The 14,082-nt window shown below is 41.1% G+C and overlaps 1 protein-coding gene across 1 annotated transcript; it reads left to right on the forward strand.

Moving 5' to 3' along the window:
- The first annotated feature begins 3,559 nt into the window (after nt 1-3,559).
- LOC111975283 (mast cell protease 8) lies at nt 3,560-8,168 on the forward strand. The gene is made up of 5 exons (XM_024003487.2): nt 3,560-3,685; nt 6,302-6,464; nt 7,114-7,243; nt 7,462-7,689; nt 7,847-8,168. Exons 1-5 carry the CDS (start codon nt 3,628-3,630, stop codon nt 7,976-7,978), a joined length of 711 nt encoding a protein of 236 aa, XP_023859255.1. The 5' UTR covers nt 3,560-3,627; the 3' UTR covers nt 7,979-8,168.
- The last annotated feature ends 5,914 nt before the right edge of the window (nt 8,169-14,082 follow it).

A 14,082-nucleotide genomic window follows, 5' to 3' on the forward strand; every position in this document is an offset into this window, starting at 1 on the left:
CAATCACGGCCGGTTGTGATACAGCCTGGAATCGAACCAGGGTGTCTGTAGTGACGCCTCTAGCACTGAGATGCAATGCCTTAGATCGCTGTGCCACTCTGGAGCCCCTACAGATTTTATGTCTATTGATTTTTACTTTCTCAACCAAGAATTCCATAGACCACTCAGCTGTCATGTGAGCCGCTTCAGAGGCCACGATGGACAAGTGGCTAAAGGATTACTTCTATAATAAACATGGCATGATATCAGTCAGAGGCTGGAGGCATTGTAGCTAGTTATCTGGACAGACAAATCAAAACTGAGCTGATGGAGGACTAGGAAGTCAGTCTTTAGTACCTCTCCATCCTATCAACACAAATCAAATCACATTTTATTCATCACATGCTTCGTAAACAACAGGTGTAGACTAACAGTGAAATGTTTACTTACGGGCCCTTCCCAACAATGCAGAGACAAATAAAATAGAGAAATAATAGAAAAGTAAAACACGTAATGATAAAAGTAGTAATAAATACACAATGAGTAACGATAACTTGGCTATATACACGGGGTACCAGTACTGAGTTGATGTGCAGGGGTACGAGGTCATTGAGGTAGATATGCAAATATAACTACGAATAAAGTAACAGATAATAAACAGTAGCAGCAGCGTATGCAATGAGTGCAAAAAAGGTCAATGCAGATGGTCCGGGTAGCTATTTGGTTAATTATTTAACTAACTATTTAGCAGTCTTATGGCTTGGGGGTAGAAGCTGTTCAGTGTCCTGTTGGTTCCAGACTTGGTGCTTCGGTACCGCTTGCCGTGCGGTAGCAAAGAAAACAGTCTATGAATTGGGTGGCTGGAGTTTTAGAAAAGGTTTAGGGCCTTCCTCTGACACCGCCTGATATAGAGGACCTGGTGTACTGGGCCGTACGCACTACCGTCTGTAGCGCCTTGTGGTCGGATGCCAAGAAGTTGCGGGGATGCAGCCAGTCAAGATGCTCTCAATGCTGTGGAACTTTTTGAGGATCTGAGGGCCAATGCCCCCCAACAAATTCCTTCTGAGAGGTAAGAGGCGTTGTCGTGCCCTCTTCACATCTGTGTTGCTGTGTGTGGACCATGTAAGAACGTAGTGATGTGGACACAGAGGAAATTGAAGCTCTCGACCCGCTCCACTACAGCCCCATGTGAACGGGAGTGGGCTCAGCCCTCCGTTTCCTGTAGTCCACGATCAGCTCCTTTGTCTTGCTGATATTGAGGGAGAGGTTGTTGTCCTGGCACCACACTGCCAGGTCTCTGACCTCCTCCCTATAGGCTATCTCATCATCTTCGGTGATCAGGCCAACCACCGTCGTGTCGTCGGCACACAGATCCAATCATGTGTTTCTGGGTGTAGCCCTCTTTATAACATGATCATACTACAGAGATAATGCCACATCCACAACTCTACAGTGGGCCAGGAATGAATCCCCTGCCTACCACATATGTGATTTCAATAAGATGGTCAAGGAATGTCCGTTTTTTGGTCCTCATTTTAGTGTTGTCGTTTTGTTTTCTTCTTAATAAACATGTAATTTGCGCCATGATTTATGGACTTTTTACGACTGTAACTACTTTCCCCGCTTTCTACCTCAATGGCCAATGGCTAAACCAGGCGGAGCTCAACCCCCGCGGTTCCAATAAAGCTGACAGACTGACGGTAAAGGCCTCTCCTGCTGGGCTGCCTCTTTGTCCAGCTCCTCTCTGCCTCCTCCTGTGATTCCCATTACGCCATCACACAGCTCCCAGAGCCCATTCACTTCTCCCTGCCACTTTTCTCCTCACAAAATTCACTGTTGCACATTAGTCCAAACAATTAAAATAAAAAGCTTGTGGCTCAGGTATGAAAGGGAGTATTATTCAGTCTAGACTCTGGAAGGTATGTAATAGACATACATGGGGCTATGCGGTCAGTTTATTTGCATACCAGAAACAAATGGGTACCCTTTTCAGCCAAGGGAAATAGGTTGTTACCAAATCACAATTTCTTATGCATTTCTGGTTGGTAGGTTTTACACATCCCGTAAAGGTATCTACAGCAGCTTAACAGGAGGGTCACTTAGGGAGAAAGGAGGTTCATGTGGTTTGAAGGTATCAGAAAGCAGACCTTTGGTTTAGATTTGCATGGCAACCAGAAGCAGCCTCAGCATCCCTGTGTGTGGGTGTGAGAGACAGTACAATAATAGATATGTTCACGTGGGTCACGGGGAGAAGAGGAGCCAACTGTTTCATTGCTTTTCTGGCAAATAGTAATACTAGTAATACCCTGCTATTATTATGTTATGAACTAAAATCAACTGAAGCAATTGGAAACAAATTGCACCATGCCAATGGGGAAAATGCAAAATGTGTAAGATTAATGGACATTCCTAAAAGTGATCTAGACTTAAATCCTTGAGGCAGCTCTGATACTTGTGTGACAGTCCATGATCCAATCATTGACCCTGAAGTTCAATTCCAATCTAAAATAATTTTTCCACTTGAATAAATGGAACATCGTTCAAATATTATTTTCAAAGCGAATAACGATGTTGAGCACTGGTATTTTACGACCGAGGGTACCCATACCTTTCAAGTCAGCTTCTCCTTTACTTTTCCCAAGATACATCATTAAGTGCATTTGATTTATGCCATCCATTAATATTTCTAATAGTGGTATAATTTTATTTGGATTTCTGGTTGGAAGTAGAATGACTGACTGTGATGCTCACTGTCATCTCTGCAGGTTAATATAATATACTGTAAGAGAGTCACTTGATCCTCTTGTTTTCTTCCCAAAGGACTCTAATGCCTTCTTCATACCAGACAAATTACTCAGATCAGAAAGCACTTGGTACAAGTAACCCTTATATCAAACCAATCCTATTTCGATACACTCTCTTTTGACTGGGGTATCGTTGAAATAGCGTTACCTCTGGAGCCCGATGGCAGACAAAGAGGCTCTTATAAGAGCCATGACTTTGAACAGGGAATGGGAATCTTCAAAGCTGTCTGCTGCTTCTACCTCAGAGACATTGAATGGTAAATTATGACGGATGTATTTGGATCACAGTCGGCCAAATGGCCTGATTTATGCTAAATGATGCACCAGTAGACTCAATTATAAGTCAGCCTTGGGTCACACACTAGAAGTGGCTTTTCATATCATATAAACCTATCAAAACATAAATCATCATCATAGGATATTTGTTCAATGTCACCCACAAGGGTCTTCTCTCGTTACAGCAGAAAATAGTTCTCAAAAATAATCCACGTGTCTGTGTTCTTTCCTTTCAGTCCCATGATGTTCCCGAAAGACCCCTATAGTCCATAACAACTAGCCTAGCTATAGTTTCACCATTTCAAATATTTATGTCTTGCCTGTAGTGGTTCAGAGGCAGTAGGCTACATCACAACCAACGTTAAATGAAAGATGCACACAACAGGAAAGGGTTTAAGCTCTGTCATTCATCACTCTCAGTGTCAATCACTCATAATATATGCATAGATGATTAGTTCCTGGTCTGTCTCCCCCAAGGCCTATTTAAAGCTGGAGTGTAGTAAGAGACTGAATGACATTTCTCACAGGTCTCCAACCACATCAATTGCTCAACTGAACTCCATTCACTATGGGCATTCCACTGAACCTGGGTACTCTGGTCCTAATGCTCATCTTCTACAGCAAAGGTAAAGAAAGCAAATACCTAGACTTTAAATGTATGTATTGATTCAGGGTCTTGATGTACTTTTGCAGTCTACTACTACCAATCCAAACTTGTACTGAAGGGAATTCAAGGAATGTACAGTAAAAAACTGTGTCTGAAAAGTGTTGATAAAAGACAGCTGACGCACTCCCCTCCATATGTATTTGGACAGAAAGCCAACATTTTAAATATGGTTCTATACTCCAGCGTTTTGGATTTGAGATCAAATGTTTCGTATGAGGTGAAAGTACAGAAATACTTTAAATAAGGGTATTTTCATACGTATCTGTTTTACCATTTAGAAAATAAATACATGTATCTACAGTTGAAGTCCGAAGTTTACATACACTTAGGTTGGAGTCATTAAAACTCGTTTTTCAACAACTCCACAAATTTCTTGTTAACAAACTATAGTTTTGACAAGTCGGTTAGGACAGCTACTTTGTGCACGACACAAGTAATTTTTCCAACAATTGTTTACAGACAGATTATTTCACTTATAGTTCACTGTATCACAATTCCAGTGGGTCATAAGTTTACATACACTAAGTAGACTGTGCCTTTAAACAACTTGGAAAATTCCAGAAAATGATGTCATGGCTTTAGAAGCTTCTGATAGGCTAAATGACATAATTTGAGTAAATTGGAGGTGTACCTGTGGATGTATTTCAAGGCCTACCTTCAAACGCAGTGCCTCTTTGCTTGATATCATGGGGAAATCAAAAGAAATCAGCCAAGACCTCAGAAAAAAATGCTAGACCTCCATAAGTCTGGTTCATCCTTGGGAGCAATTTCCAAACACCTGAAGGTACCACGTTCATCTGTACAAACAATAGTACGCAAGTATAAACACCATGGGACCATGCAGCCATCATACCACTCAGGAAGGAGACGCGTTCTGTCTCCTAGAGATGAACGTACTTTGGTGTGAAAAGTGCAAATCAATCCCAGAACAACAGCAAAGGACCTTCTGAAGATGCTGGAAGAATAAGGTACAAAAGTATCCATATCCACAGTAAAATGAGTCCTATATCGACTTAACCTGAAAGGCCGCTCAGCAAGGAAGAAGCCACTGCTCCAAAACCTCCATAAAAAAGCCAGACTACGGTTTGCAACTGCACATGGGGACAAAGATCATACTTTTTGGAGAAGTGTCCTCTGGTCTAATGAAACAAAAATAGAACTGTTGGCCATAATGACCATTGTTATGTTTGGAGGAAAAAGGGGGAGGCTTGCAATGCCCGAAGAACACCATCCCAATCGTGACACACGGGGGTGACAACATCATGTTGTGGGGGTGCTTTGCTGCACGAGGGACTGGTGCACTTCACAAAATAGATGGCATCATGAGGGAGGAAAATTGTGTGGATATATTGAAGTAACATCTCAAGACATCAGTCAGGAAGTTAAAGCTTGGTCGCAAATGGGTCTTCCAAATGGACAATGGCCCCAAGCATACTTCCAAAGTTGTGGCAAAATGGCTTAAGGACAACAAAGTCACGGTATTGGAGTGGCCATCACAAAGCCCTGACCTCAATCCTATAGATAATGTGTGGGCAGAACTGGTAAAGCGTGTGCGAGCAAGGAGGCCTACAAACCTGACTCAGTTACACCAGCTCTGTCAGGAGGAATGGGCCAAAAGTCACCCAACTTATTGTGGGAAGCTTGTGGAAGGCTACCCGAAACGTTTGACCCATGTTAAACAATTTAAAGGCATTGCTACCAAATGCTAATTGAGTGTATGTAAACTTCTGACCCACTGGGAATGTGATGAAAGAAATAAAAGCTGAAATAAATCATTCTCTCTACTATTATTCTGACATTTCACAATCTTAAAATAAAGTGGTGATACTAACTGACCTAAGACAGGGAATTTTTACTGGGATTAAATGTCAAGAATTGTGAAAAACTGAGTTTAAATGTATTTGGCAAAGGTGTATGTAAACTTCCGACTTCAACTGTGTCTAGTACCCCCATCAGTATTTGGACAAATTCACTTATAGTGTATTAAGTAGTTAAAAGTTTGGTAGGTCCCATATTCCTTGCACACAATGACTACATCAAGCTTTTGGCTTTACAAACTTTTTGGATGCTTTTACAGCTTGTTTTGGTTGTGTTTCGGATTATGTTTTGCTCAATAGGAAGTGAATAGTTAGTAATGTATTGAGTCATTTTGGAGTCACTTTTATTTTACGTAAGAATAGTTTCTGAACACATCTACATTTATGTGGATGCTACCATGATTATGAGTAATCACAAATGAATTGTGAATGATAAAAAGTTAGAAAGTTACAGAGGGACAAAGATAATGGGGGACTAGATATATAAAGTTCTTTCATTTCTAAATGGTAAAACAGATATGTATGAAAATACCCTCGAATAAAGGTGACATTCTGGACTGTCTCCTCATGTGAAACATTCTATCTTAAATCCAAAATGCTGGAGTATAGAGCCACATTTTAAATGGTAGCTTCAATGTCCAGATAGATATGGAGGGGGGTGTATTGCATCAAGTATTGCATAACCTTTATGAGGGTAAGATGAAAAATGCACATCTATCGTTAAATATTGTGGGTCCTGATTTTTGGTGCTGTCACAGTGCATGCAGGGCGCATCTATGGGGGCAAGGAGGCCGTGCCTTACAGCAGACCCTACATGGTCCTCCTGGAGAGGGCTACCACCAACATCCTGAAGCCCAAAAACTGTGCTGGCTTTCTAGTGAGAGAGGACTTTGTGATGACTGCTGCCCACTGCAATGGGAGGTCAGTAATGTTCGCTTATCTAGTGAGAGAATACCAGGGGCAAATATATGGGGAGATATAAGCCATTGTCTGCCCTATAAATCATGCAACTGTTTCTCTTTCCTACCTTATATGCAGGGAATTAGATTTCAGCCAAAACAAGTGCAAAATTATTGCTAGTCAAACACTGGTATTTATTGCAATCCCACCTATTAAAAGGACACTTGTCTCTAGGTTTTTCACACCTGAATATTTTTACGGTTTTTAGGCTAGGGCTATCCTACGCTAACCCATGTTTCACAGCTCTTCCTAATTTTGCATTTACCCATTGTGACATTATGCATTTCTAACGTACCCTTTGGAGAATTTAGATATGAAACACAGCTTAGCCCAGGGCTAAGAGCTCCAATAGCCAAACGCTGAGATAAAAGGTGCAGTATGAAAAACCTACCAATACATTGGATCACGCACCATTACGACGTATTGCAGACTGTTGAAATGTCAAGGCACATGCTGAACAAAGGGGAGTGCAAGAATAAACTGTAGATTGACATGACATAGATTAACATTATGTTTTCAATCAGCCTCTGTGATTAACCCACTACTGCCTGCTGCAGATATGTGTAAGACTACAGTATATTGTATTACATTGTGTCTGTGTATGTTACAGATCCATTAAGGTCAAGCTGGGAGTCCACAACGTGCAACAGGAAAGCGCTCAGGAAATGTTTGTGAAACAGGCATTTCCACATCCACATTATGATAATGAAGAACATGATAATGATATCATGCTACTCAAGGTAAATCCCCTAGCTAGGACCTAAAGTTACTCATACTGTTTTTTTGTGAAATTGTGCATGCATGTTGATGTGGCTACAATGTCAAAGTATGCAATTTCTTTGTATCAGACATGTCACAACAAATAATAATAATTAGTTTACCACTATTAAGGTAGGTTATAGAATATCTAAGGGTGTAAGTTGTAACATTTGACATCCCCGCTCTTTCTGCCTCCCAGCTGGAGAAGAATGTGCTTCTCACCAACCGTGTGAGACCCATTGGCCTCCCGCAGACAGAAGATGAGGAGGTGCCCAAGGACTGTCTGGTGTCAGGCTGGGGCTTCAATATCAGGGGAGTAAACAAAGGATCCTCTGTGCTACTAGACCTCAACGTGACACTGGTTGCGAGTCAAGTATGCTCAGACAACCATGCGTTCTGCTCTTCAGGACTAAATGGACCTGGTCAGGTAAGTGGCGTCTTAAAGTATGTAATTTTGCAGGGGAAAGAATATGGGAGTTAAGAAAGAAAACAATACTTTCACCTTGATGGATGGCATGAATCTTTCCAAGTGAAATGTGCCTGTTCATTTGTTCAGTATCGTGGTCTACATGTGTTATTTCCAGGGAGACTCCGGTAGTTCATTGGTCTGTAACGGTGTGGCCTATGGGGTGGTGTCCTGCTCTATAGACGAACTCTACATTTACACGCGCATCCCTGACTACCTGGACTGGATCACCAACACCATGAATAATTGATACGACACTGACCAGAAACCTCTACAGTTTGTTCATTTGGCCACCCAGCTCCCTAGAAGCATGATTATGATACTGCAGAATCTGAATGTGTTTATGATGCTTTCTGATTGATTTAACGGTGCTGGTTAATGTCTGTGTGCCTACATGCAGTAAGCCAAAGATTGTTATTATAACCTCCTTGTTCTGTGTTGAAGCTTCTGAATTCCCATCGGTCAAACAATGCTTTCAAGTCCTGTTCTGTGCTGCAGCTGTTTTAAATCTTACATTATGAATCGTGGGATTAAATAAGTAGAGATGTTGATGTTATTGAACACATTTATTTTGTGAATATCAATATGAGCAAACTGAGAAGAGGTGCTTTGATCAAGTTGTCCCTTCAACAGTGAGGCAATCACATTATTTCTGGCAGATGCTTACTGATTTGGAGTAGGCTATATTGAAAATATATGAGCAGTAAAAGACATTGAGCATACCAAAAATCTTAACAAGACTGCCCCCTTGTGCACATCTGAATAACATACAGTCCATGTAAAATACATTAAAGGCCCAGTGCAGTCCAAAACGTGATTTCCTGTGTTTTATATATATTTCCACACTATGAGATAATATATAAATATATAAATAATAGAGAGAATAATACTGTGAAATTGTGAAAATTATGATAATGCCCTTTTAGTGTGAGAGTTGTTTGAAAAGGCTGCCTGAATTTCAGCCTGCTTGGTGACATCAGTCAGTTAATAGACCCATAAGAGAGTTCCAAACCTCTCTGCCAATAACAGCTAGTTTTCCCCTCCCCACTCAGACTCCCAGACAGTCCTAGTAAAATTCTTGCTTGAGAAACTGTTATTTGCTAAGAATGCGATTTTTGTTCTTTTTTGACCATTTTAATTGAAAACAGGTACTTAAAGGGTCTCCACCCCAAACCACAAATTCCTATGATTAACAGTGTTAAATAACACTAATATGTGAAAACAATATTTTTGGTGAACAAATGTTTCGTTTTCTCATTATAATAAGCTTGGTAGCAACATGTGAAAATCGTTGTTGAAATCTGCTAAAAATTCACTACAAACCCCACAGTGCAATTTTCTCTCTGGGCTGTCTGGGTAGCTAGCTAGCAAACGTATAATACCAAAGTCAATATCAGCATGTGAATTAACTAGCTAGCTGTAAAATCGTCTAAACTGCACTATCAATTTAGGAGTCTATTTCACCCAGATCAAGGGCAGATGAAGTTGCTATGGCAACAATGGCCTTTCCCATGTTTCCCACAGACATACAAGACGCATTGCGAGATGGTAATTGAAGGAGAAACTGAGTTGAATAATTGATTGAGCACATCTAAGCGAAATATATACTTTGTTATAATGATATAAATGGATGTGTTCTAGACACATATGCCCATACTATATATTGGCTGATTTTGCGATCTGGAGTGCAGGTAATTGTTTTAAAAGCTTTATGAAATGTGATAGCATGTTATCCTCTATTTCCAGTGAAGAGAACCATGTACCTATGACGCATTCCTACACGATTTCCTGATTTCACAGTTTTTTTTATTTTTACATTTTTGTATTTATTAATATATATATATTTCGATTTTTTATTATGAACACAAAAACAGAAATATACAAATAAGAGCACATAAACATAACAGTCAAGGGTTATTACATATCGAATACATGTTCAATTTGTCAAACACTTTTATGGTGCGTATTGCTTTTTTGCTTTTACATTTACTGATCATTTCAAAATAATATTTAAATTCTATCTTAAATAATGTGAAGAGGGGTTTGTTCTCTGCCCACTTCATTTTATGGATAAAGAATCTTCCATGAAAAATAAACAAATTAACAATGAAAGTTAAATCAGGGTCCATATCATTTGGATCAAAACAAAACATAATATCAGAGTCTCTCAGATTAACATTAATAGTCGTTTATTTTCAAATAAAATCTAACTCACTCCAAAGTCTTCTGACATAAGAACAGTCCCAAAATAAATGGTCAAGAGTTTCTGGGTCACAACCACAAAATACACATTTGTTATCAATAGCTATTTTYAATCTGTGTATAATAAAGGTCTTTACAGGGTAGATTCTATGAATGAGTTTGTATGATACTTCTTTCACCTTGTAATGGATGGAATGGAATGGAATGCAGCCCTAGGACAAGTGAACTGGAACAAAGTCTTGTTGTTGTCTGGCAAATATAGTATATCTAATAAGGTGCAATTTGATACTCCTCATGAGTAAATATAACATTGTGTGTTCTCATGAATTCTGGATAATCATATAGAATAAAATCTAAATTATTCAATAATTGTTTAACCCAGATAATGCTGTCAAACGAGTTCTGGAAAAACAAAGTATTGTTTTTGATCTCTTTATTACTCCAGATTGTATAACTATGTGGGGAAAAATGGTGTTTGTACATGAGTTTCCAAGTTAGAAGTACTTGTTTATTAAAGTTAGCAAGCTTAATAGGGATTTTACCCACATCAAAGTTGCATTTGAGTAAGAATTCTAGACCACCAATCTGATGGAATATTAAATTAGGGATTATATTCCAAATGCAATCCTTATTTCTTAAATAGTTTTGTATCCATTTGATCTTAAAGATTATATTAGAGGTTTTAAAATACACCTGATTTCACAGATGGACCACAAGTTAAATCATGGGGAAAATTTGTATTTTACCCAATGATAGAACATAGGCTTTCACCAAATTGACAAGAGTTTTGTGATTTGTATTTCTGGGGGTGGATTATCCCTTTAATTGTTACCCAGAAATTATTTGATATTGAGATTTAAAAAAACGTATTGGACCTTCAAAACAGTCTGGGATGTATTCCAAGGGCAAAATTAATTGCAATAAATGAAGGAAGCAACTTCTCTCGTGACTTTACATAGGCCTAACGATAAGATCGCCAATACTGCGACAAACAGAAGAGATACAACAGAAGAAAAGTAAAATATCAATGTGGTTCAATGGAGCATGATAGCATTCCAACCAAACCTACATAATATTGTCCCCATTATCAGCCCTGGCATGCCAGGCTAGATCAGTTGAATACAGGCGAATCATTGGTTTGATCTGACCTCAGGTAGACAGAATACTCTTGAGTTCCAGGGTAGTTTTGTCTGCACATGCAATGGATTACAGGACAACAGCCCCCTCTGCTGGAATTGTTTTATACATGCATGGCTTATAAACCCTCCAACAGTGAACTGATACTTTTCACGTGACTTTCCAGAAAATAATAAACTCTTGCCTGGATGTTCCAATAGCTTGCATGACTTCTATTTATTCATTAGCATGTGAGTACCTTGAATAAATGAATATATATATATACACTGCTCAAAAAAATAAAGGGAACACTAAAATAACACATCCTAGATCTGAATGAATGAAATATTCTTATTAAATACTTTTTTCTTTACATAGTTGAATGTGCTGACAACAAAATCACACAAAAATGATCAATGTAAATCAAACGTATCAACCCATGGAGGTCTGGATTTGGAGTCACACTCAAAATTAAAGTGGAAAACCACACTACAGGCTGATCCAACTTTGATGTAATGTCCTTAAAACAAGTCAAAATGAGGCTCAGTAGTGTGTGTGGCCTCCACGTGCCTGTATGACCTCCCTACAACGCCTGGGCATGCTCCTGATGGATCTCCTCCCAGACCTGGACTAAAGCATCCGCCAACTCCTGGACAGTCTGTGGATGCAAGGTGGTCGTGGTGGAAGTGGAAGCGAGACATGATGTCCCAGATGTGCTCAATTGGATTCAGGTCTGGGGACTGGCGGGCCAGTCCATAGAATCAATAGCCTTCCTCTTGCAGGAACTGCTGACACACTCCAGCCACATGTGGTCTAGCATTGTCTTGTATTAGGAGGAACCCAGGGCCAACCGCACCAGCATATGGTCTCAACAGGGGTCTGAGGATTCTCATCTCGGTACCTAATGGCAGTCAGGCTACCTCTGGCGAGCACATGGAGGGCTGTGCGGCCCAAAGAAATGCCACCACACCATGACTGCCACCGCCAAACCGGTCATGGCTGGAGGATGTTGCGGCAGCAGAACGTTCTCCACGGCGTCTCCAGACTCTGTCACGTCTGTCACATGTGCTCAGTGTGAACCTGCTTTCATCTGTGAAGAGCACAGGGCGCCAGTGGCGAATTTGCCAATCTTGGTGTTCTCTGGGCAAATGCCTAACGTCTGCACGGTGTTGGGCTGTAAGCACACCCACCTGTGGACGTCGGGCCCTCATTACCACCCTCATGGAGTCTGTTCTCTGACCGTTTGAGCAGACACATGCCACATTTGTGGCCTGCTGGAGGTCATTTTGCAGGGCTCTGGCAGTGCTCCACTGCTCCTCCTTGACAAAGGCAGAGGTAGCGGTCCTGCTGCTGGGTTGTTGCCTCCTACGGCCTCCTCCACGTCTCTGATGGACTGGCCTGTTCCTGGTAGCGCCTCCATGCTCTGGACACTACGCTGACAGACACAGCAAACCCTTCTTGCCACAACTCGCATTGATGTGCCGATCCTGGATGAGCTGCACTACCTGAGCCACTTGTGGTGGGTTGTAGACTCCGTCTCATGCTACCACTAGAAGTGAAAGCACGCCAGGCATTCAAAAGTGACCAAAACATCAGCCAGGAAAGCATAGGAACTGAGAAGTGGTCTGTGGTCACCATGTAGAACCACTCTTTAGTGGGGGTGTTTGCTAATTGCCTATAATCTCACTTTGTATTCCATTTGCACAGATGTGAAATGTTTGTCAATCAGTGTTGCTCCTAAGTGGACAGTTTGATTTCACAGAGTGTGATTGACTTGGAGTTACATCGTGTTGTTTAAGTGTTCCCTTAATTTTTTTGAGCAGTGTATATACAGTGGGGAGAACAAGTATTTGATACACTGCCGATTTTGCAGGTTTTCCTACTTCAAAGCATAGTAGAGGTTGTAATTTTTATCATAAGGTAACTTCACACTGTGAGAGACGGAATCTAAAACAAAAATCCGAAAATCACATTGTATGATTTTTTAAGTAATTAATTTGCATTTTATTGCATGACATAAGTATTTGATACACTACCAACCAGTAAGAATTCCGGCTCTCACAGACCTGTTGTTTTTCTTTAAGAAGCCTCCTGTTCTCCACTCATTACTGTATTAACTGCACTTGTTTGAACTCGTTACCTGTATAAAAAGAACCCTGTCCACATTCAATCAAACAGACTCCAACCTCTCCACAATAGCCAAGACCAGAGAGCTGTGTAAGGACATCAGGGATACAATTGTAGACCTGCAACAGCTGGGATGGGCTACAGGACAATAGGCAAGCAGCTTGGTGAGAAGGCAACAACTGTTGGCGCAATTATAGAAAATGGAAAGTAATAGATGACGGTCAATCACCCTCGGTCTGGGGCTCCATGCAAGATGTCACCTCATGAGGAAGGTGAGGGATCAGCCAGAACTACACGGACAGGACTGGTCAATGACCTGAAGAGAGCTGGGACCCACAGTCTCAAAGAAACCATTAGTAACACTAAGCCGTCATGGATTAAAATCCTGCAGCGCACGCAAGGTCCCTGCTCAAGCCAGCGCATGTCAAGGCCGTCTGAAGTTTGCCAATGACCATCTGGATGATCCAGAGGAGGAATGGGAGAAGGTCATGTGATCTGATGAGAACAAAATAGAGCTTTTTGGTCTAAACTCCACTCGCCGTGTTTGGAGGAAAAAGAAGGATGAGTAAAACCCAAGAACATCCAACCGTGAAGCATGGAGGTGGAACCATCATTCTTTGGGATACTTTTCTGCAAAGGGAACAGGACGACTGCACGTATGAGGGGAGGATGGATGGGCAATGTATCGGGAGATCTTGGCCAACAACTCCTTCCCTCAGTAAGCATTGTAGATGGGTCGTGGCTGGGTTTCCAGCATGACAACGACCGAAACACACAGCCAGGGCAACTAAGGAGTGGTCCGTAAGAAGCATCTCAAGGTCCTGGAGTGGCCTAGCCAGTCTCCAGACCTGAACCAATAGAATCTTTGGGGGAGCTGAAGTCCGTATTGCCCAGCGACAGCCCCGAACC

This window comes from Salvelinus sp. IW2-2015, linkage group LG16 (genome assembly GCF_002910315.2).
Source record: "Salvelinus sp. IW2-2015 linkage group LG16, ASM291031v2, whole genome shotgun sequence".
NCBI lineage: Eukaryota > Metazoa > Chordata > Actinopteri > Salmoniformes > Salmonidae > Salvelinus > Salvelinus sp. IW2-2015.

What these genes read in the sequence shown, in the direction of transcription:
- LOC111975283 (XM_024003487.2), top strand. Translation starts at nt 3,628, where the DNA reads ATGGGCATTCCACTGAACCTGGGTACTCTGGTCCTAATGCTCATCTTC. An exon ending in GCTGCCCACTGCAATGGGAG is followed by an intron (nt 6,465 to 7,113) that starts GTCAGTAATGTT and finishes TGTATGTTACAG; the next exon opens with ATCCATTAAGGTCAAGCTGG. An exon ending in GACTAAATGGACCTGGTCAG is followed by an intron (nt 7,690 to 7,846) that starts GTAAGTGGCGTC and finishes TGTTATTTCCAG; the next exon opens with GGAGACTCCGGTAGTTCATT.